Raw genomic sequence first — 22,828 nt, 5'->3', positions numbered from 1 at the left:
ATCCAGTTTCGTCGTATTTTACACTGTTTGCGCTCCAGCATATAACTGTTACTTTTCGTTGCAATAAATTGAAGTGCTTTTAGAATTGCTTGTTTTGACCCTTAAATCACGGTCGTGGCATGACGGAAAGCACGTCTCCTCAGTATTGGACCACAGCTGTTTTCCTTTGTGTACTACGGACACACGAAATAGTTAACCGTACTGGCGATTTATACAATTTTTTTCAACAAAACATTTACACGTAGATCACTCGTTGTCCTATGACAACAGAAGCGAAGATGATTCCGTCGACGATGGAGTACTCAGCTGTGCCAGTTGTTCAGTCTCACATCGCACGCTCAAGGAACGAGAAAAGTGACTTTAGTTACCGGTAGGGTATATACTCTGCGAGTGGGTAACTTAATTTTTGAGCCATAATTCAAACCGTATTACAAGCTTAAACGTTTCACTTCTGTTCCACTTACTGGTGTCTCAGGTCTTAAAGACGTACCTATGTCAAAAAGACGCATGAGTAAGTGTAATACGTGATATCATGGCAGAATGACATTGTGAAAAAGATTGACAATGTCCGAAAGTCAGTGTCTGGAAGTCTTTTCTGAAAGTGTTTGTACGGAGTGTAGCCATGTATGGAAGTAAAACATGGACGATAAATAGTTTAGACAAGAAGACAATAGAAGATTTCGAAATGTGGTGCAACAGAAGAATGTTGAAGATTAGAGGGGTAGATCACGTAACTAATCAGGAGGTACTAAATAGAATTGGGGAGGAAAGGAATTTGTGACAAAACTTGATCAGAAGAAGCGATCGATTCTGAGGCATCAAGGGATCACCAGTTCAGTATTGGAGGAAAGCGTGGAGGGTAAAAATCGCAGAGGGACACCAAGAGATGAATACACTAACCATATTCAAAAGGTCGTAGTTTGCAGTAGTTACTCGGAGATAAAGAAGCTTGCACTGGATAGAGTACCATGGAGAGCTGCATACAACCAGTCTCTGGACTGAAGACAACAACATCAACAACAACAACAACAAGTCCGAAAATGCAGGGGCAAGCAAAGGGTGGGGGGAGGCCTTAAGAATCTCTGGCTTTCTTGGGTTTGTATATTTTTGTCCAACCCCAGTATGACTACCACACTAAATTTGTGAGTAGACTTCTTGATAGGTAGGATGGATCATGTTATCTTGGACACACATCGACATAAGTAGAAGTAATTGCAGGCTAAAACTTAGTGTTGGGACCCTTACTGTTTATGTTTTATGTTGATGTGTCATAGATGACATTAACATAAATTGAGCGTTTTTGTAGAGGAAGCTGTTATTTATACTGCGAAGTGTCTGGATAAACCTGCACAAATATTCGTAAAATTTCAAAATGGTGTGAAGATTGGTATTTTCTTCAAGTGTTCAAAAATGTAAAATTGTGCCCGTCACAAAATACAGAAACACTGTATCCTGTACCAGAGAATAACAACTGGAATCGATTAGCTTTAGCATATCCATGGCTTTAAGGCTTTTTGGGAAATTGAAATAGAATGATTTTTTAGTCGTATGTACAGAAAACATAATGCGTGGTAATGGCAAGTACTCTCAGCCATGCACTTCACTGTTGTTTGCGGAATATGTATGTAGATGTAAATGGTCATGAAAGACCTTCTGCCTGTCTCTGGCATATATCGATACAAGTCGACAGGGAAAGTTCTGGCACAAAGCGCCGTCGGAATTTGTCAGTCTCGGCCGTATATCGATAAATGTCGCTAGAACAATGTTCTGTGCAGCGAGCCAATGAGAATGCAGCTAGTTCGAGAACGCTACAAGCTTGGTAGGTGTGGTCCCCCCACCAGCTCCATTCAGAACTCTATAAAAGGGCGCCCTTCCGCTGTTCCCATCAATGCCTTCGGCAGATCTTCAGGGATACCGGAGGACGTCTCTTTAGCTCGCAGTCGGATATCTGGTAAGTTAGCTGCACTGCACGCTGCAACCATTTAACCTGTTTCATTTTTCTCAGTGGGTAAAAAAGAAGATCAATTTTAACTTCCTACAGTTCATGACGTCTTATGCCAGTTGCAAGCTTATCCACTTACATTTGTTAGTAGGTATCGTAGCTGATGTCCGTGCTTGTAAAGAATGTAATACAGAAATCCAGCGTATGAAAATTGCTGTTAATGTATTTTTCCTTTATCCATTCGTATTTCAGCGTCTGCAATGAAATAATAATTTATTTTACTGTCATACATAAAAAAAAGGTAATTATCTTCGTGCCACAGGATGTACACCTCACAGCTTACCATGTCTTTCAACATTCTCTTTAAGGTTGTGAATGCAATTACTTTATTATGTAACGAATTATATCTAAAAAATATATACTGTCTGCTTCCTTTCACGAATCATTACTGTGACAGAAATAACATATGAGGTGACTTATAAAGTGTTTGAGGGTCGTATTGAAAAACATTACTCGGATCGTAGAAACCTAACAATGTTTGACACCGTATTTAACTCCTTTCTGTGTTTTGCAGCTTGGTAAACAGTGCCGAAAAAAGAAGCAGTCTCGAGGGACACAGTGCGGTGGTACGGTAAGTTATGTTTATGTAAAGCATTTACTGAAAGCACAGAAATGTGTACATATGGCCGTCTAAAAAATTAAGCACTAGCGTCTAGCAGAGTACAGAATTTTCGTATCAGTTTGCGATTGTCTTCCGCAAAGGATCTTCCTAGTTCAGGGGGCTTGGTCGCTAGAGTGACGCGTAAGACCAAGTTGCAACAATGAAGCGAGGCGAATATAAACACAGAAAGCGAAATGCTGGTCAGTTTGTGTTGTGAGGTGTCTCAAGATAAAGTGCATAACAAATTTCGCTACATGTAAATCGAGGTCTAGCACATATAACGGTTCTGCTTCTATCACAGTGGGCCTGCAAACAGTACCTTTCCAGTTTTGTATTTTACTTGTGATTCATTCGAGGAAAAAACGGCTTCTCTGCGCAACAGCGATCACAGTGTTCGAAGTTTTACGATAGGTGACAGTTTTTGCGCTCCATTCGAGTAACATTAACAGCCGTTAGCAATATGAGCGCAGTAAGCGAGACAGTCAAGGATGAGAATGTCAAGCAATTTATTTATTTCGTACTCTGGCGATCAGTGTTGTGAATATATCATACAGGATTTGGAACGAGTTAGTATTTAAAGTTGGGTGTGGTTACATTCGATGTTGTTATGTAAGTAGAACCAATGTCTAATTTTCTTCTTGTATCACGACTGTGATATGCTATTGGATTTTAAAATGGGACTCTCTTCCATATGAAAAATATACATTGTACAGTAGATGTGAGGATTTTAAATATCTGGATGTGGTTGTAGGTTGGACTCTGCACATTATTCGATAATAGTTATGTATTGATGCCGCCCCCCCCCCCCCCCCCCCCCCCCCCTCAGATTTTTCAATTTGTTACCAAAACTAGCTCTTCTGCTTTCATATTCATTGGGTTTGGCAATTCACAACCAAATTGTCTCATTCCTACTTAACATAGATCTTGGGCTGCACTAGAAATAAGTCTGTCATAACAATGGGGGGGGGGGGGGGGGGGGGGGGAGTCGGGCACCACACCTTAACCCACGGGCCGTATGACTTATTTCTATGTACATATGTACAAAACTCTTCTCGCCAGTGGCTGATTTCTCGAAAAGATGATTTGTTATACAATAATGGAAAGAAACATTGTGAAACTTCCTTTATCAGAATAGCAGCAAAGAGACCTTCCAGAAATGGTCAGGTCGTGCAAAATCCTCGCAAGCAACACACCTTTTTCCTTTTTACTAAATTTTGTCGTTCTGAAACTGAAAATGAATGGAAAGAGTTACACTGTTTATTAGTTATTTGTCTGTTACAGGTCTCACCATTTCTATCTCTCACTATAATGTAACGTGAGTCACTTAATTTTCAATAATAACATAGTTTCCCAGTGAGAAAGAATCTAATGTCTCTCCAGGTAATCCTGGAATAAGCAGTTATAAGGGTTGCATTGTTTGGGTCAGGAGACCAGACAGCGAGGTCATCGGCCTCATTGGATTAGGGAAGGAAGTCGGCTGTGCCCTTTCGAAGGAACCATCCCAGCATTTGCGTGGAACGATCTAGGGAAATCACGGAAAACTTAAATCAGGATGGCCGGACGTGGAATTGAACTGCCGACCTCCTAAATGAGAGTTCAGTGTGCTAGCCACTGCGCCACCTTGCTCGGTAGCAGTTATGAATATGAGAAGTAGTTGTTGGGCAACTATTTGCTCTGTCAACGGCAGCCTATTCTGTATTTACGTTCGAACACAGTGTATGATCAGACAGTGTGAATATTGTTGGTACCTAGTCATTGTAATTAGTGTCAAATATGAGCCTATTTGTAAGAGTTCTGTTATTTTACAGAAATATGAGGGACAATGTTTTCTGGACACTTCTTGTTTCTCCAAGACAGCAGTATTGGCCTTTGTCACTGAAACACATCTTGTGTTTGCTTTGTTGTTATAGTTCTGATGAATGAGTCTTGCTTTAAACTTTTTTTACTGCACTCCCACATTATATAGTGTGCATACATTTCTACTTTGTACTTTCCATTATTTTTAATTCTCAGCCATGTGATCATTGCATGAATGTAACTGAGTCTATATTATGCAATGATACTCCAACCATAGACTTTCTGGTAAAGGCTTCATAATATTTTGGAAAACAAATTGTGCTGATATACCTTACAGAACACTAATGCAAAGCACAAAAGTAATATTTCGTTCCTTCTGTTGCAGATTCTACAATGGCATCATTTGGAACTTGGGCACCACCCAATATCCCAGAAGTAAGGCTCAATCGATCAATCAATCTCTTTATTCATCTGTTAACAATATACACTGTATGAATGTAGTCAACTTCTTTTTCATTCTGTGCAACTAAAAATACATTTCAAACTGCTACTACTGTTACCAGGGTTGGTATTCATCTAATGGAAAAAATGGGGGTCAAATCTCAAGTTCCAGTGTTCAGAAAAGTTGATCTGACATAAGTTCTCATTTGTGTGTATGCTGGTTCTTTTCCAGTGATGTTTTCTCACCAAGTAGTAGATTCATATGGTGCCAGACCACATTAGGATTTGCAAGACTCAAATGTATTATTATTATTATTTTTATTATTATTATTACTAATTTGTTATCCATTATTATTAATATAACACTATCAGTGGCTGCATGTGTCACTGTCATAGCATTTCATTATTCTGGTGTTTTTCTTTTATATTTTTGTTTGGTCACTCCTGCAGTGTTTGGTTAATAATTTGTGACTTTTTTATCAGACCTTCCTCTTGACATTATAGCCTTAAAATTAATGCGAATATTACTCTTAACCTAGAAGAATCTATTCATTTTCATTAGCTGAGATGATAAACATATCATTTAGTGGAAAAATACTTTCTACTGTGGGAGTCCAGTTGAGATTTTCAGCATGTGTAAATACATCTGGGAGCTTGGGAATCCAATGCGTTTCTTTTCGTGCAACCAGTAACACACAATTCTGCATATCCTACTCACTAAATCTTAAGTGAGACAAACTGCTTACACTCCCAGTAAAGCTAGAAAAACATTTGTGTCTGGGTTTAAGAATTCATATTATTTTTTGGTTGTTCACAGGGATGATGTGGAGTGCTAATATGTTAACGATAAATGCCAGATCTGGAACAGACATGATGATAGGGGAGATGCCTTTAGCACCTCATATGCAACAGACAATTCTGCTTCACTAGCTCCATAGCTGATTGTTTTAACTGCATTTAGTAAAAGACTTACATGAATGCAAACAAAAACTATATGGGTGTATGATCAGCTGGAATGATCACAATATTTCAGCTTTCCTTTGGTCTTGTTCTGGTAAACAGCTTAACAAGCTGAAAGATAACAAATAAGAATGTTTTCTTGTATCCCGTTTTGTTACAATGCTTGGTGGGTCAGCAGATAAATGTCAAGACTGTAGATCCACAGTTTTCTGGTTTGATCATTGGTAGCTCCTAAGATTTTTAGCAACCATTTAACATGACTTTCATGTTTGGTAATACTTCATATTAACAAGAAATGACACGTAGCACCTCAGTTTGGATTTAGCCTGATTGACAGCTCTTTCTATGTTACTAAAATTTATTCCTGGAATTTAACTGAACTGTAATAGGTATAGATGTACTACCTATAGTGACATAGCCCGCCCAACTAGCTGCGTGGTTTAACGTGCTGCTTCCCGAGCGGGAAGGTGTGCCGGTCTGCAGCACGAATCCGCTTGGCAGGCTTGTGTCGAGGTCCAGTGTGCTGGCCAGCCTGTGGATGATTTTTAAGATGGTTTTCCATCTACCTCGGTGAATGCGGCTTGGTTTCCTTTATTCCGCCTCAGTTACACTAAGTTGGTGATTGCTGTGCAAATACTGTCTCCACGTATGCGTACACAACAATTTTTCTACCACGCAAACATTTGAGGTTACACACATCTAGTATGAGATGGTCCCGGGGGGGTCCACTGGGGGCTGAAACGCACAGTAAACCTGGGTTCGGTGTGGAGAGGTCGGGAGGAGGGCGGGTGGGGGGGGGGGGGTTTGGACTGCTGTGGCCTGTTGTGGGGTTGGCTGTTAGCATTATGGGACTTAACATCCCCTAGAACTTAGAACTACTTAAAACTAACTAATCCAAGGACATCACTCACTTCCATGCCCGAGGGAGGATTCGAACCTGCGACCGTAGGGGTCGTGCAGTTCCAGACTGAATCGCCTAGAACCGCTAGGCCACACCGGCCAGCAAAACATAGTGTACCACATTCAGCTAAACCTGGGCAGGATGGACAATAATTTGTATTCTGAGATTTCTGAAGGATTATGTTGTTATTTTATACAGTAACTGTATTTCAAAAATTATTCAGATTTTTAACATATTAGAATGGCTACATTTCATTTTGCCATAGATGATAAGAAACCAACATTGACAAAATTCTCAAATATGCATTCATACAAGCAGAATAATATTGAGGTATTCCTCATATCGTTTCATATTTCAGTTTATCTTTTCTTTTTTATGTACTAGGGAGAGAGTTTTGTTTACGCTCGGCCGCATACACCAACAGAACCACCGCCACCAACAGTAGAGTACTTTGCAAGTCCAAAACCTGCTTCATGTCAGCACAAAAAGCGTCGCACTGGGTCTGCAAAAAACATTGTGGTTGTTGAGAGTGTTGATATACCAGTCAACGCTGTACAGCCACCTGGCAGTGCACTCTGCTTGAGTGCACTCTGTGCAGTAAGTACATTATTTTCATTGTGATCATCACAATATTTCCTACCATTTTTTGTGTATGGTATGCTTTGCAGGCATGGTGCAGGTTGACTTGTTGAATTGTAGTTTATTAGTCTCATAACATACATAATCAAAATCATTTGATTCAGGTACAAGAGACATGTCAAAAGTTTGGTAAAATTTACCGTAAACATAGAACTGACTTTTTGAATCTTCATTATTGTCTGTTGGTTTTTGGTCTCTAGGTCCATTTCCCATCACACAGTTATGAGTAAGAGAGACTAACGAGCATGTGAGAATCTGCCATTCAGCTGTGAATTTGTCATTAACAGGAAAGAAACAGTGTCTTTTTTATTGCTTAAAAATAGTTTGGGAGCACATGTTTTATAGATTTCCAGAATATTTAGGCATTGGTTCTGTTTTATTAATTTCAATGCAAAGTATAGTAATTTGCCGTGTGCAAAATGCAACCAGCTTGAAACATGAAGTGTCATTGCTATCGAAGTCTTTTAATATTGCATTCCAGTGACAACAGTTCCAAGATGTTCCTCCAAGTACTTCTTATGTACTTTAGGTTACAACATGACGACATAGAGTAGTGACTGCCAATGAGTGACAAAGGAATTTCCAGGATTGGCGAGACCTTACAATCCACAGAATTGTTGATGAATCCATAAATCTAGAATCCCCACTAATAAGTGACATGGCAGCTCAAAAAAATTCATTTCCAACTATGACAGCTGTCAAGTACAACACACTCTCACATATAAGAAAAACTGTTTCAGGGAAATTTTGAATTTCAATCTGGTAAAACCTGGAATTCTCAGAAAAATTGTGTGAAGGAACTAAGCTGCCATCCTGAAACAGTAGTATAATGAAACATAATTATTAATGCACTTTCCAACAACTGCTTCTCCTTCTTAATATATACCTCAGCCCAGTCCACACACCTGATGGTTCTCCTACATTATCATATTTACAGAAAGGAAGTAAGTATATGGTTTAATGGCTCATGATAAGATCATTGTCAACTGGTCACAGACTCTGACTGAACAAGCATAAGCAAGAAATTCAGTTATGTACTTTCTGAAGGAATCATACTGACATTTTATGTGAAGCAGTTTTGGGAGATGTGGAAAACATAGATCAGAACAGCTGCAAGTGGATTTGAAATCACCCCTACGCCGAATACGAAGCCAGTGCCTTAAGCCACTTCATTTGGTAAGATTGTGTGAAATGAACAAATGGAGTAAGACACTGGGATCTTCGCACAAGCCAATCTAAAACACTGAAGTTATGACAACGGAATAATTGTAAGTATGGTGCTATGCTAATGAATCTCAGATTCCTAAATAAGTTGCAATAACACACTTTGTGTTGGTTTACTTTTACTTAAATGCATTAGGCAATGTAAATATGTACCATACTAAAAATTATGTCAAGTCTTGTCATTCATTGCCTTATCGTCTGATTCTGGTGTTTGTCTTCTTTTCAGATTGCTTTCACTTGTGCACTGGTTTTCCACGGATTCATGTTCTATTACGCACTTGACACTCCCATGTGTAAGTACAAGCATTAAATTATTCTGTCTCTTTATACGTAAATTAATTCAGCAGATTTTGAGTCCAATATCCACATAATGCTCAAAACAGTATTGCAATAAATCAACCTATAATAAAAGTGAATTCTTTTATATGAGATCAATTTTTTGTATTGTTAGATGCAAACAATTCAGATGCCACTTCACTGAAATCAGGTATGCTTTGAATCTTCTCATTTTCTATGGAGAACATCACTAATGCGCTCAATGTAGTTTTCATCACTTTGCTTAAAAATGTCTTTATGCTCATCAGAGCTAGAAAGTGTTTTAGAATCTCAGTTGTAGCCATAAGTACTGTGTATAAAATATTTCAAAGTATGTATCTTTTTGAAATTGTTATTTGCATGCCATTTTAAATGCAACTTAACAAAGCTGTTAGCATCACTGTGATTCCGAAGTATTGCCATCTGTAGATAACTTCTGGTTGGGTTTGTAGACATTCCATCTCTAAAAATCGATATGCTTCTATTTTCTGTGCAATAAATTGAACAGACAAATGTTCTTTACATTTTGCAAATCATAAAGGGATACTACAAAACTTGCATTTATGTATGAATATATTTCCTTTATTTGACGTTATTAGGTCACATTCTTCTTTTGCTACAATATTTGTATTTACATAAATGTTTTCCAAACACACTTGAGTGCCAAAGATATGTATACTAATAACACAACACTTACTTTTTTAACACATGTCACTCACTTGTCAGAGCACAACTGAGATGTGTGACTAGGTCTTGTTACTGCGAGGTTCCACCAACATTTTTTCCAGAACCCGGTCTGTGGAAGTACATGAGCTTCCAGACCATACATGTGCAGCTAGGCAAGATGTACAAGGTGTAGTCCACACACATTTTTTTTTTTTTATCACCAAGAAGAAAAGAAAAAATAATCAATTTTTTGCTTGCTGCCTGATTTTGTTTTGGCTCTTCTTGCAGCAAGCTACAGTACTGTGGCACAGAATATCAATGTACCTGTAGACACGTACTTGCAAACAAACAAAATTAATTACAAAACTTTATTTGTTGAGTTGATAATTAAAAGTTTATGACTACCCCTTGTGAATAGTTTTTTAAGTGTTACACTGAATAATGTACTTGCAAATTATGGCATGCTAGGATATTAAAATCATTTTATAGAAACTATACTGCTCAAAAATTTGGCACTATGAGAAGAATCAAGTGCAAAAGCACTTTTAAGATAAACTGACCACAAGTGCAAATCAACCAACTCTAAGAGTAATTGCTTGAGGACCATGAAGAACAAATTGACAACCAATGTTCTATAGATACGATGTTATGTGAACATGGAGGCCAGGAAAGCAGTTGTACCCATCATTCTCTAAAGAAGGCTTCATGTACTGAAGGTTCTAAGCTGCCTGCAGTGGGCTGTGCTGGTGTCATTCTTGTCACTGACTCAGTATCTGTTTTTACTGAAGTGGGCACATGAGCACATAGCTTGAACATGATTTGGCTGCCAACTGGACAGTGCATAAAGACTTCAACAACTACAACTTGTCCATGGTAACTTGGTGATTTCCTTGCCACATAGTGCTAGGCATTGTCAAGCTGAAATACAAAATGTGGAATTGCCTGATGGTGGACAGTACTTTGGGCTCCAATTGTGTGCTTTACCTACATCCTGCCACTAGTTACATGTAAGCATTAGTGTAAATTAATGTGTGATGACTGTCAAATTTTTGTGCCAGACATAGAATAAAACCTAGAGGAGCAATGGGCTTAATTATTATGCTACCTGAGCATGTACCTAGTAGTACACTTCATGATGGAAATGGCCCTTCATGGTAAACAGTCATTGTAAATAAACTTTGAAAGGAACAGAGATTTCTGCATAAATCTTTGTTGTAAAACCATAGGGCTATAAATAGAGAGATGTTAAATGAAAAACATTTGGCTGCCAACTGGACTGTGCATAAAGCCTTCAACAACTACAACTTGTCCATGGTAAATTGATGATTTACTGGTGCTGCGAGAAGTGAAGAGAGTCGGCACTAGTTGAAAGATATTCATTTGTGTGTGAGTGCTGCCAATATTAAGCTGCCCCTAGATGCTATGTCCTACTGTATGCATTATTAAGGGTAATGGAGCCAGAATTGCAGGAAGCAGCTCATTCTGTCTTCCTGCCCCCCACCCCCCACCACCACCACTCCTCTCCCATCAGCACTCATAATTTTTGGGTGGGGGGTAGGGGGGGGGGGGAGGGCAAGTTACACCTTCTGCTGTTCCCGACAGCCACCACACAGACCGACAACTATGTCCAGACACTCATGCATGAGATGGGAATTGAAACTAAGAGCAGCAGTGAAAAGGCAAAAATGCTGACTCTGTTTTCAAATGTTCTTTTACTTAGGAAAATCCAAGAGTATTGCACTAATCAAATTCTCATAGCACTTTGAAGAAGATTGAATTTGATATTAGTATCAGTGGTGTTGAGAAACAACTGAAATCATTAAAATTAAACAATACTCCAGAGCCTGTCAGATTTTACACTGAATCATTGGCTGAGTTAGTCCTTCTTTTAATTGTACTATACCATAGATCTCTCAAACAAAAAACTGCACTTATAGGTTGGAAAAAAGTGTAGGTCATAGAATGACCTCCATGGCAACCAGCACAGATCCCAAAAACACTGATCATATGAAATCCAACTCTTACTTTTCTCGTGTGACATCCTGAAAAGCCTTGGATCAAGGCAGTGATGTAGATGCAGTATATCTTGACTTCTGCAAAGCATTTGACTCAGTTGCACATGTATGCATATTGTCAAAAGTATGATCATGTAAGGTATACAGATAAGTTTATAAATGGATTGAGGATTTCGGGGCAGTGATGATGCAGCATGTTGTCTTCCGAGGAAAATCATTGGCAAATAAAAAAGCTAGCCTATTACTTAAAGGCTTATGGTTTTCTCCTGCTTGTATACACACTTAAGTTGATATAGCTATCATTGTCGTCAGTGTAAGATAATTAACCTTGTCTTCCATGTTCCCAATTTGTTCATCTTCATAAATTTAATTTGGCGTTAGAAGAACAAGAGTGGGTGCTGCTGACACTATGTGGATGCCTTTGTGAATCATTTATATTGTTCAACTCATCCTCTAAGTTCGCACACATTTGGAACATTCTGTCTAGTGTTAATGTGTCCATACACATAGCGAATAGATTAGGATGGCAATCCAAGAACTGATCTCCAGTTTCATTCTTTCCAAGAATCCTAGGAGAGATGTTTACTTACTCACTCAGCTAATCAGTTGAGAATATTGTCTGATACATCTTATATCTAAATTTGTTCTAGAATGTAAGAAACGTATACAGGGTGAAAAGTATTTAAACCGACAAACTCTGGGAGGTTGTAGGGGACATCAAAACAAATATTTTTCCCTAATGTCTGTTTTTCCTATAAGGATTATTTAAACCGGTTGAGGCCGTATTACACTCTTCAGTTGTTAGAGGTTGTATTACGCTCTTCAGTTGTTAGAGGGCGTATTACGCTCTTCAGTTGTAGGCAAATGCTGTCCACCAGTGTAGTAGTGCATTGTCTCTGTTTACTAATGGAGCGATACACCTGGAGTGAGTACACTGATATGGTTGGTGCGTACTACGTAGCACAGCGGGTTTATCAACAACAATATCATAATCGCCGTATCCCGCATCATACGACTTTTCCTGCTGTGTACCAACGTCTCCGTGAGACGGGGTTATTTAGCAGATTACCTGGACAGGGACGCCGTCGCACGGTAAGAATGTTGCAATTTGACGAAGCTGTCTTGCAGCATGTGGAGCGGTATCCTTCAATCAGCACTCGTGCAATTGCACGTAACATAGGAACGAATCAGACGAATGTAAGAACAGTCCTTCCAGAGCAGTTGTTACGTCCATTTCACTTACAGCATGTCCACAACCTGGAACCAGTTTATTATCCACCCAGAGCACAGTTTTTGCAGTAGTACCTGGAACAGTGTGAAATGCATCTTACATTTTCATCCTCTGTGTTGTTTACCGATGAAGCAACGTTCGGGAGTGATGGAGTCTTCAACATGCACAATTTGCATGTTTGGAGTGAGGATAACCGACATGCCACAGTTACTAGCGCTCATCAAGTGCGGTTCTACGTTAATGTGTGACACGGTGTTGTTGGGGAATGTTTAATTGGGCCATATCTGCCATTAAATGGCAGGCACTATTACAATTTTCTCACCAGAGCATTGCCAGAATTGCTGGAAGATGTCCCACTCCCTAAAAGTCAATGCATGTGGTTCCAACATGATAGGGTGCTGGCCCATTTCAGTCGTGATGTGCGTCGATTCCTGGACCGACGGTTGCGAGAAACGTGGATTGGCAGAGGTGGTCCTGTACCATGGCCTGCTCGATCCCCAGATATGTCCCCTCTGGACTTTCTCGTGTGGGGAGAGATTCACAACCTTGTTTATGCAACTCCTGTTGCATTAGAAGAGGATCTGGTTGCCCGGATAGTAGCAGCTGCAGGAACAATTCAGGATACTCCTGGGGTTTTTGCCCGTGTCAGACAGAACATGATCCGACTGTGCAGCCTTTGTTTATGTGTCAATGGAGGCATTTTTGAAAATCTACTGTAATTTAAATTGTGTTGTGTTAATGTGTTGTCTTTTGGTCATAAAAAAAATGGAAAAGTGTTTGTTGGTTTAATTAGTTTGCCGCCAGAGAAATCTTCCTCTACCGGTTTAAATACTCCTCATAGGAAAAAATGACATTAGGGAAAAATATATGTTTTGATGTCCCCTACAACCTCCTAGAGTTTGTCGGTTTAAATACTTTTCACCCTGTATATGGTGACTTCAATTAATAAACTTTTAATAATGTTTATAGTTCTTTATACATATTCCTTTCTCATCAGTTTTGTTTGTATTAATTGCATGAGATTATTTTCAGGGTTTATGATGAGCTGGCCATTTGTCTTGATCCCGCCAATTATTTGCAGCAGTATTTACCTCACAGTCATATCAAGAAAAGTGAGTAATAATCCAGTGTACTTTACTAATTAAAAAAAATAACATTAATTTTTGGTTGATAATTAATATATTGTTACTGTCCTCCTAGGTATCTGCATTACCAAATCCCAGCATGGTGTACCTGTATGTAATATTCACAATAACATATATGACATGGGCATCATATATCATTTCTGCAGTAAACAAGGAAGGCAGATGCATTGAGGCATCCCATTATTCACTCGTCGTCTCTGTTTTGGCAAGTGAGTACTATCACTTATGACATCAGCAACAGTGTGTAATACACTAGTTCTCTGAACTTACTTTTTACACACCCTTGTCCATGTGTAGATCTAAGACTGTACTAGATGCAGCCGTCAGCTGAATACTGTAACATCATTGATAAATGTAAGTCGAAACACTAACTGATCTAAGCACCAAAGACATTATTTTCCAGGAGGTAGAAAACACTGTGTGGTGGTAAGAATTTAAACAATTTTTTTCTTTTTAACTGCTGAGAATGGTGAACATTTTCGGGTACAGGAACAATCTGGAGGAAAAACAAACTGCCGCTTTAGATATTATCAAAATCAACAATGATCTGCGTCCATGTTGCGTCATCCAATGTGATCCAAGTCCAATCGTTAGATAAGCTGTTAGGCACTTAGAATGCTGTTAAAAAATTTCTTGCCTTCTTTATTGAAAAATCAAGCTAAGTCAAATGACCTTCTTTGTTTCATTCATGAGCACAAACAGAAAGCAATGACAAAAATTCTGCTGGTCATTTATGATAAATGGCAATACCTCACTTCAAAATAAATTGCTTCTGCCACTGAAGAAAGTCACAATGAATTATCTTCTAATAAACAACACCATGGCCTTATTTCATCATGAAGCCTGGCTAATAGCACGCCTGTAAGCTTCTAAGTATGACGCGCTACCCAAAATATCTGAGAATTTCATTGGACTAGTCAAACCAGTAGCACTATGATGTTCCGCCACCAGATATCTTGAGGTGCACGTCTTAGATACTGTGGCACAAAATTGCAACTGTGAATTGTAGTATTGTGTGTCAGGATGTGATTCAACACTTCTGCGAATTGTGAAAAGGATAACACGAAGGAGCAATGGATTTGCATTAAATTCTGTTTCAAGCTGAAGAAAACTATAGCTGAAACCTACTGCATTTTGTGACAGTGTACCAAGTCAAGCAAGAACATTTGAGTGGTTCAAGTGCTTAGAGGGAGACTGAGAAACAATAGAAGACAACAAACATTCAACTGTCAAAATTATCAACACTACAAATGATCGTGAAAGTGCTTGATGTGATTCATGAAGACTGAAGGCAGACAATTCACAACATTTGTAACAGACTTTAGCTTCATACCTGTCAGTGAATTTTAGCCAATGAACTGAACATAAGATGAATTGCAGTGCAGCCTCTCCCTCCCATTCTCATCAACCAACAAAATGTCAGGATTCAGAGGTGCACTGAGATGTAACAAAGAGATTGGGAGTGTCGAAAATTCATAACCCGGGTCATAACAGGTGACTGATCTTTGGCTTACGGTTATGACCCTGAAACAAAGCAGCAATCATCACAGTGGAAAGAGCCATCCTCGAAGTTCAACAAGTTTGCAGCAGCATGAAGTCAACGTTGACTTTTTTTTTCTAAATTTGATGTCTAGTTCTTATGGATTTTGTTCCACCTGGCCAGATTTTGAGGTGATTAAGGGAAAGTATTTGGCACAAATGGCCACAGTTGTGAAAACAGAAAACTGTTAGTGCAACATGACAATGCCCTCACACACACACGCCTCACGTGTTGTGAAGGAATTCCTGGCCAGAAAGAACATGGCAACAGTCCCCCATCTACCCCACTTGCCAGACCTAGCCCCGTGCAACTTCTGTTGTGTTGAATGACTTTTTGATTCAATTGAAGAAATCCAAGTGAAATCACAATGGGTCCTGAACACAATTCACTCTGCAGACTTCCAGGAGTGCTTCCAAAAATGGGAACAGTGCTGGGATCATTGTATACATGCCGAAGGTGACTAATGTGATGGTTACAGCAGGTGTTAGGATGTAAATATAGTTTTCTGATTTTTACAGTGAAATTCACAGATATTTTGGGTGGCACCTCACATTTTGTTGTGCCACTGTCAAATCAAAGAGAGTTGAGCAGTAGTAATGACATATTTGAGGTTTTCCACATTATGAAGTTTAGAATGGTTTGCATGGTCTTTTTAGCACTTGTATTGCCACTTTCTGTTTTGGTTTTTGATTATTGTAGGATTTCCACTGATTCTTCCAGTGTTCTTTTCCCATCCCTGTATTTTAAGATAAACTGAAAACTTGGATGTCCTTTTCACAAAAAACACAAACCTAAGAGCAGTAAATTGCATTCAGTGAGATAAGTTATACACAAACTGTTATGCTGGGGCACTGGTTCTGGTGGTGCCACCCCTTGGAGGAAGACAAATTTCCACTTGTGTCACATAGCTCTGTATTGGCAGATTACTATGAAAGAGAAACACTAACTGCCCAGTTTCATCACTTAGGTCAATCATCTTTCCCACTCTACAAATATGAATTTGTTGAAAATGAAATATTTTTGTATCATGCCTAATGTGCAACGAAACTTTTACTTTGTGGGTGATAAAAGAAGAAAATCCACTTAACAGTTACCAAACAGGACCACTGGAGCATGGCTGCAGTTATGCAGATAGCAATATATTTCTGTTCAAATGAAAACTCTTATACTTAAGTTTCAGCAAATTGCAATTAGGGACTCATCTCCAGAACATGTAGTATATATTAAAGAACAGTGTAATGTGTAAAGCAGAAAATTGAGAAAATTATTTTACAGTTCTCATTCTAATTGCAAAATAAGTGAAATATCACTTCAGTACTCATTTTCTGAATGAAACAAATATAGTGCACAGATCAAAGATATTTCCAAAAAAAAAGTTAATTAAGAAATAAAAATTTTAAAAAATCTTTTAGGATCATGAATCTTCATGGTTTCACAGCACGATTGCTCCATTAAATTTTGAGTGTACAGTCACATGAATCAGCTTCTTCTTCTTCTTCTTGAGCTGTATATCGTTTGGCCATTCAGAGTGAGCCAAAAGACTGATGTCCAACACTCACTGCATCCTTCTAAAATCACGGACCGTGCCACTGCGCATGTGGTCACAGATACATAGGTGCCAGAGATGTTGATCAGAAGCAAAGAAGTACAATTTGCATTAATTATATGTGGGGCTGCAGCATTTTCTGTAATAAACTTACAAACAGTGAAGCTCGGAATGATACACTGACATCTCAGCAAGGACTCACTGCACAGCCAAAGATGTAATTGACGTACATTGTACTTCTCTGCTGCTGACTGACATCATTGTTACAAATCTCTGCCTGTGAGGATGTAGATAGTGAAAACAAACAGCAATGCCTATGAACTAAGATTTTAGTAGCTAATTGAAGTAGATATATTCCACAAAGTGTGTTCATTGTCATGCACATCCAGGCAGTGAAATTCATTGATTAATTATTAGAGTATGTAGGACCAAATTAAGAACATGAGAACTGCCATCTGGAAAGGAAGTGAATGAAAAACAGATAGAAAAAAAAATTAGACATTTATTTCTTGAAAGTTGATTGGAACGTAGTAATACAAAACACAGTAATTTTTTGAAGGGTAATTTTGTACTTAAATGGTACTTTTGGGTGTGTGTAACGTAGTGGGCTTTCACGTACGTCGTGTTCCAGGATTTGTAAATTTGTTAAATAGCAGTTTCTGGTGGAAACGTGTGTTCTGGATTATGTATGCTTTTCACTTATCATTGCAGTAACTTGGATACTCAGGAGCTTGTTGTAATGTGATTGAACAAGTAAGATGTTATAGTGAATCATTGGCATGTTTCTGCTTTTGATACTCCCATGAAAAATTAATATGAGCTGCACCAGCCTATTAATTCGAAGAAATGATTTTTCAGTTGAACGTATCACACATATTACATCATATCCACCAGAAGAAATGATACTGTGTAGCTTTTTGATTTTTTTTTTTTTTTTTTTTTTCAGTGACTGTTGCTGCCTGTGCCCTCGAATGGTGGATGACTGGTTGCAAGAGTATGCAGCATGCTGCAACTGACCTGAACTTCACTATGGCTGTATATGAGAAATCTCCAATGAAGAGGAAATTGATCGTCACGCTGAGAAATAATGGGAAGATTGTCAAGCAATCTGCATTTAACTTGGTATGCTATACACAGTTCTTCCAAGTGTTAATTTGTATTGCTGCATCTGGAATGAAATACATAGTTTTATCAAAATTTTTGCAGTGGCTGTTGGCAGATGGCACTTAGTTTTTGTCTGTGCCCTATTGAGGAATCTCGATTTACTGGATGATCCAAAGCATTCAGTGGGATTCTTTCATCAAACTAAAATTTGAAAAGAGTTAAAAATGTGGCAGTTGAGTGAAACAACTACAGTAACCTGTTTCTATGAAGTATATTAACTGCTGGTGGGATGTCCCCTAAGCCATGCACTTCACAGTGGTTCACAGAGTATAGATCCCATACATAATGATCCTTCTCCTGTTACACCAGTTCTGCTGCTGTTGATAATTCCCTTACCCTTACCAAGAACATATCTGTAGTAAAGACAGACTGACTGACAAGGGATGGGTTGATTTTAATAAAATTTGCCACTGCATGAGGACATTGTTCAAAGTTGGACAATATCACTACTAGCATCCAATGGCAAATACTTCCACAGTCAGGACATACTGCCACAGACAAACACAGTGACTGTCATGTATTTGTTATGATAGCATATTTCACCATGTGATCACACAAGTGGTAATATTACTCGTTTTACTGATTAGCAGATCATCACCAGGTTCTGTGTTTAAAAAGAAAAAAGTGCGTCGTAAAATACTAGGAAATGGAATAAAATTAACTTAATGCCTGTACAGGACCATACGTACTTGAAAATGTTAAATGGTAACCTGTCAACTGAGGAGGCACGGAGAGGCACTCACAGTGTAAACCCATCTGATCACTGACACTCAAGCTACAGTTGACTACGTAGTAGTATAAAGTTAGTATCCCTCAAATTGCAAATGATTAAGAATATTCACAACATAAAAGTGATTAAGAGAGAAGGCCATCCAAAGCTAAACCAGTAAAAATTACTTGTGTATTAGTTAATGCCTGCTCAAAATGAAACCTCTAAAAAAAAAAAAAAAAAAAGACTTTCTACTTTCTCTCACAATCAGTTGTACATTGAGAGTCTCCTAGGCAGACAAGTTACTGAGTAACAAAAATATTATGAAAAGGATGGACTGCATTCTTCACACATGAATACTATTTCTGATTGAAGCAGCTGGAAATAGTGGTAATGTATGTGTGCTTGCTCATGTGGGTGTGTGTGTGGGTGTGCGTGTTTTCTTTTCTGTAGAAGGCTTTGACTGAAAGCTCAGTGTGTAATAGTCTTTACATTGTGTCTGTCAGCAATTCACTTTGTCATCTACATCATGAGTAGCAATCTGCCCTTTTCATAATATTGTTGATTTTCCAACATGGACTCTCCATTGTTTGAAGTTACTAAATAATGTATTCAAATATGTATAGTTGTATATAGAAGTTAAGTTGATGTGCAAATTAGTTTCCTAGTATTTTGCCATTCCCTTCTGTTTCTTTTCAAACATATCATCTGATGATGAGTTGCTAACAAATCAAAACTGCTAGTGATACCACTTGTGTCTCCTGAAACTGAAATACACTGCCTGAAAAAAAAGTGGCACTCTGAAGGAAAGGAGGAAACAAAATGGAACTTCACAGGTTGAGAGAGTATACAATTGCAAAATTGAGCCAAATTAATGAATAACTTGGCAGTATGAGTCTACTGCAACCCTTCTGGCCTGTGTTGCTTGTACTGATTTGGTTTGAAAAGGTGTCATGAAGCCATTGTATCATCTCCTTAGGCAAGCTAGCCCATAACTGTTGCAACTGTACCTTAATATTCTTTATACTGACACTGGGACAGAATTGACATCTGAGCTGGTCCCATACGTGTTGTATCGGATCCAGAACTGCAGACTTTGCTGGCCAGAGGAGAACCTCAGTTTCACACAGACAGTTCATACAGGAATGTGCCGTGTGTGAATGAGCAGCGTGCTGTTAAAAAATGGCTCCATGATACTGTCACATGAGAGGTAACACGTGAGAAGACATGATGTCCATGATGTACAATTCTGCCATCAATCACTACCACCTGTGACCTGTCCGCAGCTCGTGGTCTCATGGTTGCGTTCTCACTTCCCTATCATGGGGTCCCGGGTTCGATTTCCGGCAGGGGTCAGGGATGTTCACCTGCCTCGAGATGACTGGGTGTTTTTGTTGTCCTCATCATTTCATCATCATTCATGCAATTAACTCCTGAACACGATGTGACACCATTCATCAGCAGTTGATGTTTACCAGTCACGGTAGCATTCCTAACACAACCATTTGTGTTGTGGTGTTGATGGCAGCCTACATGTGGAACAGGAATTCTGTGAGCCACTTGCAGGGTCTCCGTTGTCCTTTGCCAATTCCACATCGGCTATACTTAGCTGACTCATGGTCACCCCTTGTCATGAGGACACACTTCAGTGTCACTGTGGTTCCCACTTGACAGTGGTCCACATCTTGTTGTACTGCACAATTTTAGCCACCCTGAGGCGGACTTATAATCTTCCCACCACACTACCTATGGTGTTAAGAGATAATGCCTCAATGACTGATCTAGTGTACACTTTCTTCGGGGGGGGGGGGGGGGGGGGGATTACACTCAATCTAAGGGTAGGTGTCCGTCCTCCTCTCCCAGGCCTTCACCCTCCCCCCATTTTAAAACTTCCTTGCTCTTACTTTGCTGTTTGTTTGACTTGATGATTGTCTTTTCACTATCAGTGTTCCTGTGGCCTTATCTTTTTAGGCTGGAGATATTAGTGTGGCTAGCTGATCCTTTTTATTCTTACAGTCAGTCAGCCCAGGACATCTGCTGTATTATTTTAATACCTTCTACTGCTGTTTTTTCCTTTTAGTGGACATTTTCCCCTTTCAGCTTGCTTCTTACATTTTCTCTTTCAGTGTGGTACCCAGTTAGTTTTCCACCATTTTTACTTTTCCAGACTCTTTTGGGAAATGATTTTAATCAGAGAACAGTTCAATGAGGAAAAAGGGACTGATGACCCTGTGGTTTAGTCCGTTTCTCTCCAAACCAACCAGTCTGTAATGCAGCTGCTGCTAGACTTTGACCAGTGGTGCAGGATGACACAGAATATTGCCAGAAGTCCATTACTTAGTTATGGACTGTAGGTGCAGACAGATGTGAAGGGGCTACAATGTGCTCAGCACACAATACACTGAGTCTCCGTTGTACCAGACAGACGTGGTCGATTGGAACCTTGACGGTGAGTATGCATGCTCTCGTGTTCCCGTGGAGGCCAATATCAGACGACTGTCATATCCGAATGCCACAAAAATCTGTATATTGCACAATTTGAGCACTGGGCCAGTGGAAACCTTTTGAGCTCTGTCAGATGCTGACAATGCTGTCTCAGATGAGTACGCAGCATCTCCGTGCTCTCTGCAGTGGCCACTTAACATCTGACATTGATCATGCCCCTTAAATACCCTACCAGGTCTGGTAACAATATTAAATGTAAACACTAATCCACTCTGGTGGCTGTGTACTTGGCACAGAAAACTGCAACACTATTCATTTACAAAGGTACCAATTGTATGTATGTGTATGAAGTTATGTTGACTTCTGACCATGTAGAGAATTGTGGGTGCTTCACTTTTTTGTGACACACAGTGTATATAATATAAAAATAGAAAAGTAGTTTATTAGTGATACGAACACACCTACTTAGTTATGATGAGGTAGCAAATCAGTTCCTCCATTACTTAATACAATTTTGGCATGGGAAAAAACTTTTTTTTCGCGGTGATACCATTAATAAATGTCATGATCCTTGACTTCACTGAATTCTAACACATTTATGTTAATCTATGCCTCTGACCTTTTTGCAGGAGAAATTTATCAAGAATTATGACATGAACTACAGTGGGCAATGCATGCCGGATAACGTACTGCCCTACAACAACCCAGTCCGCTGCTGGAATGAGAAACACAAGCATTGTCCCATGAGATACCCTGGAGAGTGCTCAGCAGGTGGCTCAGAATTCAACAACACTTCTTGCCATTATGAGAACGAGAAGTTCAAACAAGATCGCCCCAAGCAGTACATCGTGCAGTACGTGGCAGATGTACCACTGAGAGATGATGATGATGACGATGACCAGTATGAAAACAAGAAAATCCGAGATTACAGTATCGGAGAATGTGAGACTGACGACTCATCATTCAACAACAATATAGGCAAAAATAATACCACTGCCTAAATTGCAAGATGAACAGAAAGCAGTCTGCACCCCGAGGATAACACTGACGAGTCATTGCATTAAGGAACATTTATCATGCAAAAGACAGGAATTTATTACCAAATGTGTTAAAAATGGGTAATTAAGTCATGTAAAATCAAAAGTGGTGACTCATATATCTTGCAGAAAGGGCTTCCTGCCGACGATGTGTGTTCGAAGAGAATATTGCTTCCAGTAAGTTTTGTGCTGTACGTCTTTATGGCTGAGACATTTATTACTGTTATAAATGTGAGTGCAACATCAATGTTGCATAATGAAAGTTTCTGCATAACCAATATTCCATATTACTGACATTACCTACAAGCCTGCAATGTTTTAACAAGATCTGTGAGGAGATATGTGAGAAGTGGAACACTGCTTTCGATAAGTCGTGCACTGCATTTCTTTATAACTGGAAACATTTATTATTGTGATAAGTGTGAGTGCGTCAGTGTTGCATAATAAAAG

At 39.1% G+C, this 22,828-nt stretch overlaps 1 protein-coding gene across 1 annotated transcript; it reads left to right on the top strand.

Moving 5' to 3' along the window:
* Positions 1-1,896: 1,896 nt before the first annotated feature.
* LOC124550684 lies at positions 1,897-22,342 on the top strand. The gene is made up of 9 exons (XM_047125409.1): positions 1,897-1,951; positions 2,517-2,573; positions 4,786-4,835; positions 7,087-7,299; positions 8,792-8,858; positions 13,825-13,904; positions 13,993-14,146; positions 17,970-18,145; positions 21,971-22,342. Exons 3-9 carry the CDS (start codon positions 4,794-4,796, stop codon positions 22,340-22,342), a joined length of 1,104 nt encoding a protein of 367 aa, XP_046981365.1. The 5' UTR covers positions 1,897-1,951; positions 2,517-2,573; positions 4,786-4,793.
* Positions 22,343-22,828: the final 486 nt, after the last annotated feature.

This window comes from Schistocerca americana, chromosome 9 (genome assembly GCF_021461395.2).
Source record: "Schistocerca americana isolate TAMUIC-IGC-003095 chromosome 9, iqSchAmer2.1, whole genome shotgun sequence".
NCBI classification, from domain to species: domain Eukaryota; kingdom Metazoa; phylum Arthropoda; class Insecta; order Orthoptera; family Acrididae; genus Schistocerca; species Schistocerca americana.
This window is presented reverse-complemented; position numbering and strand designations above follow the sequence as displayed.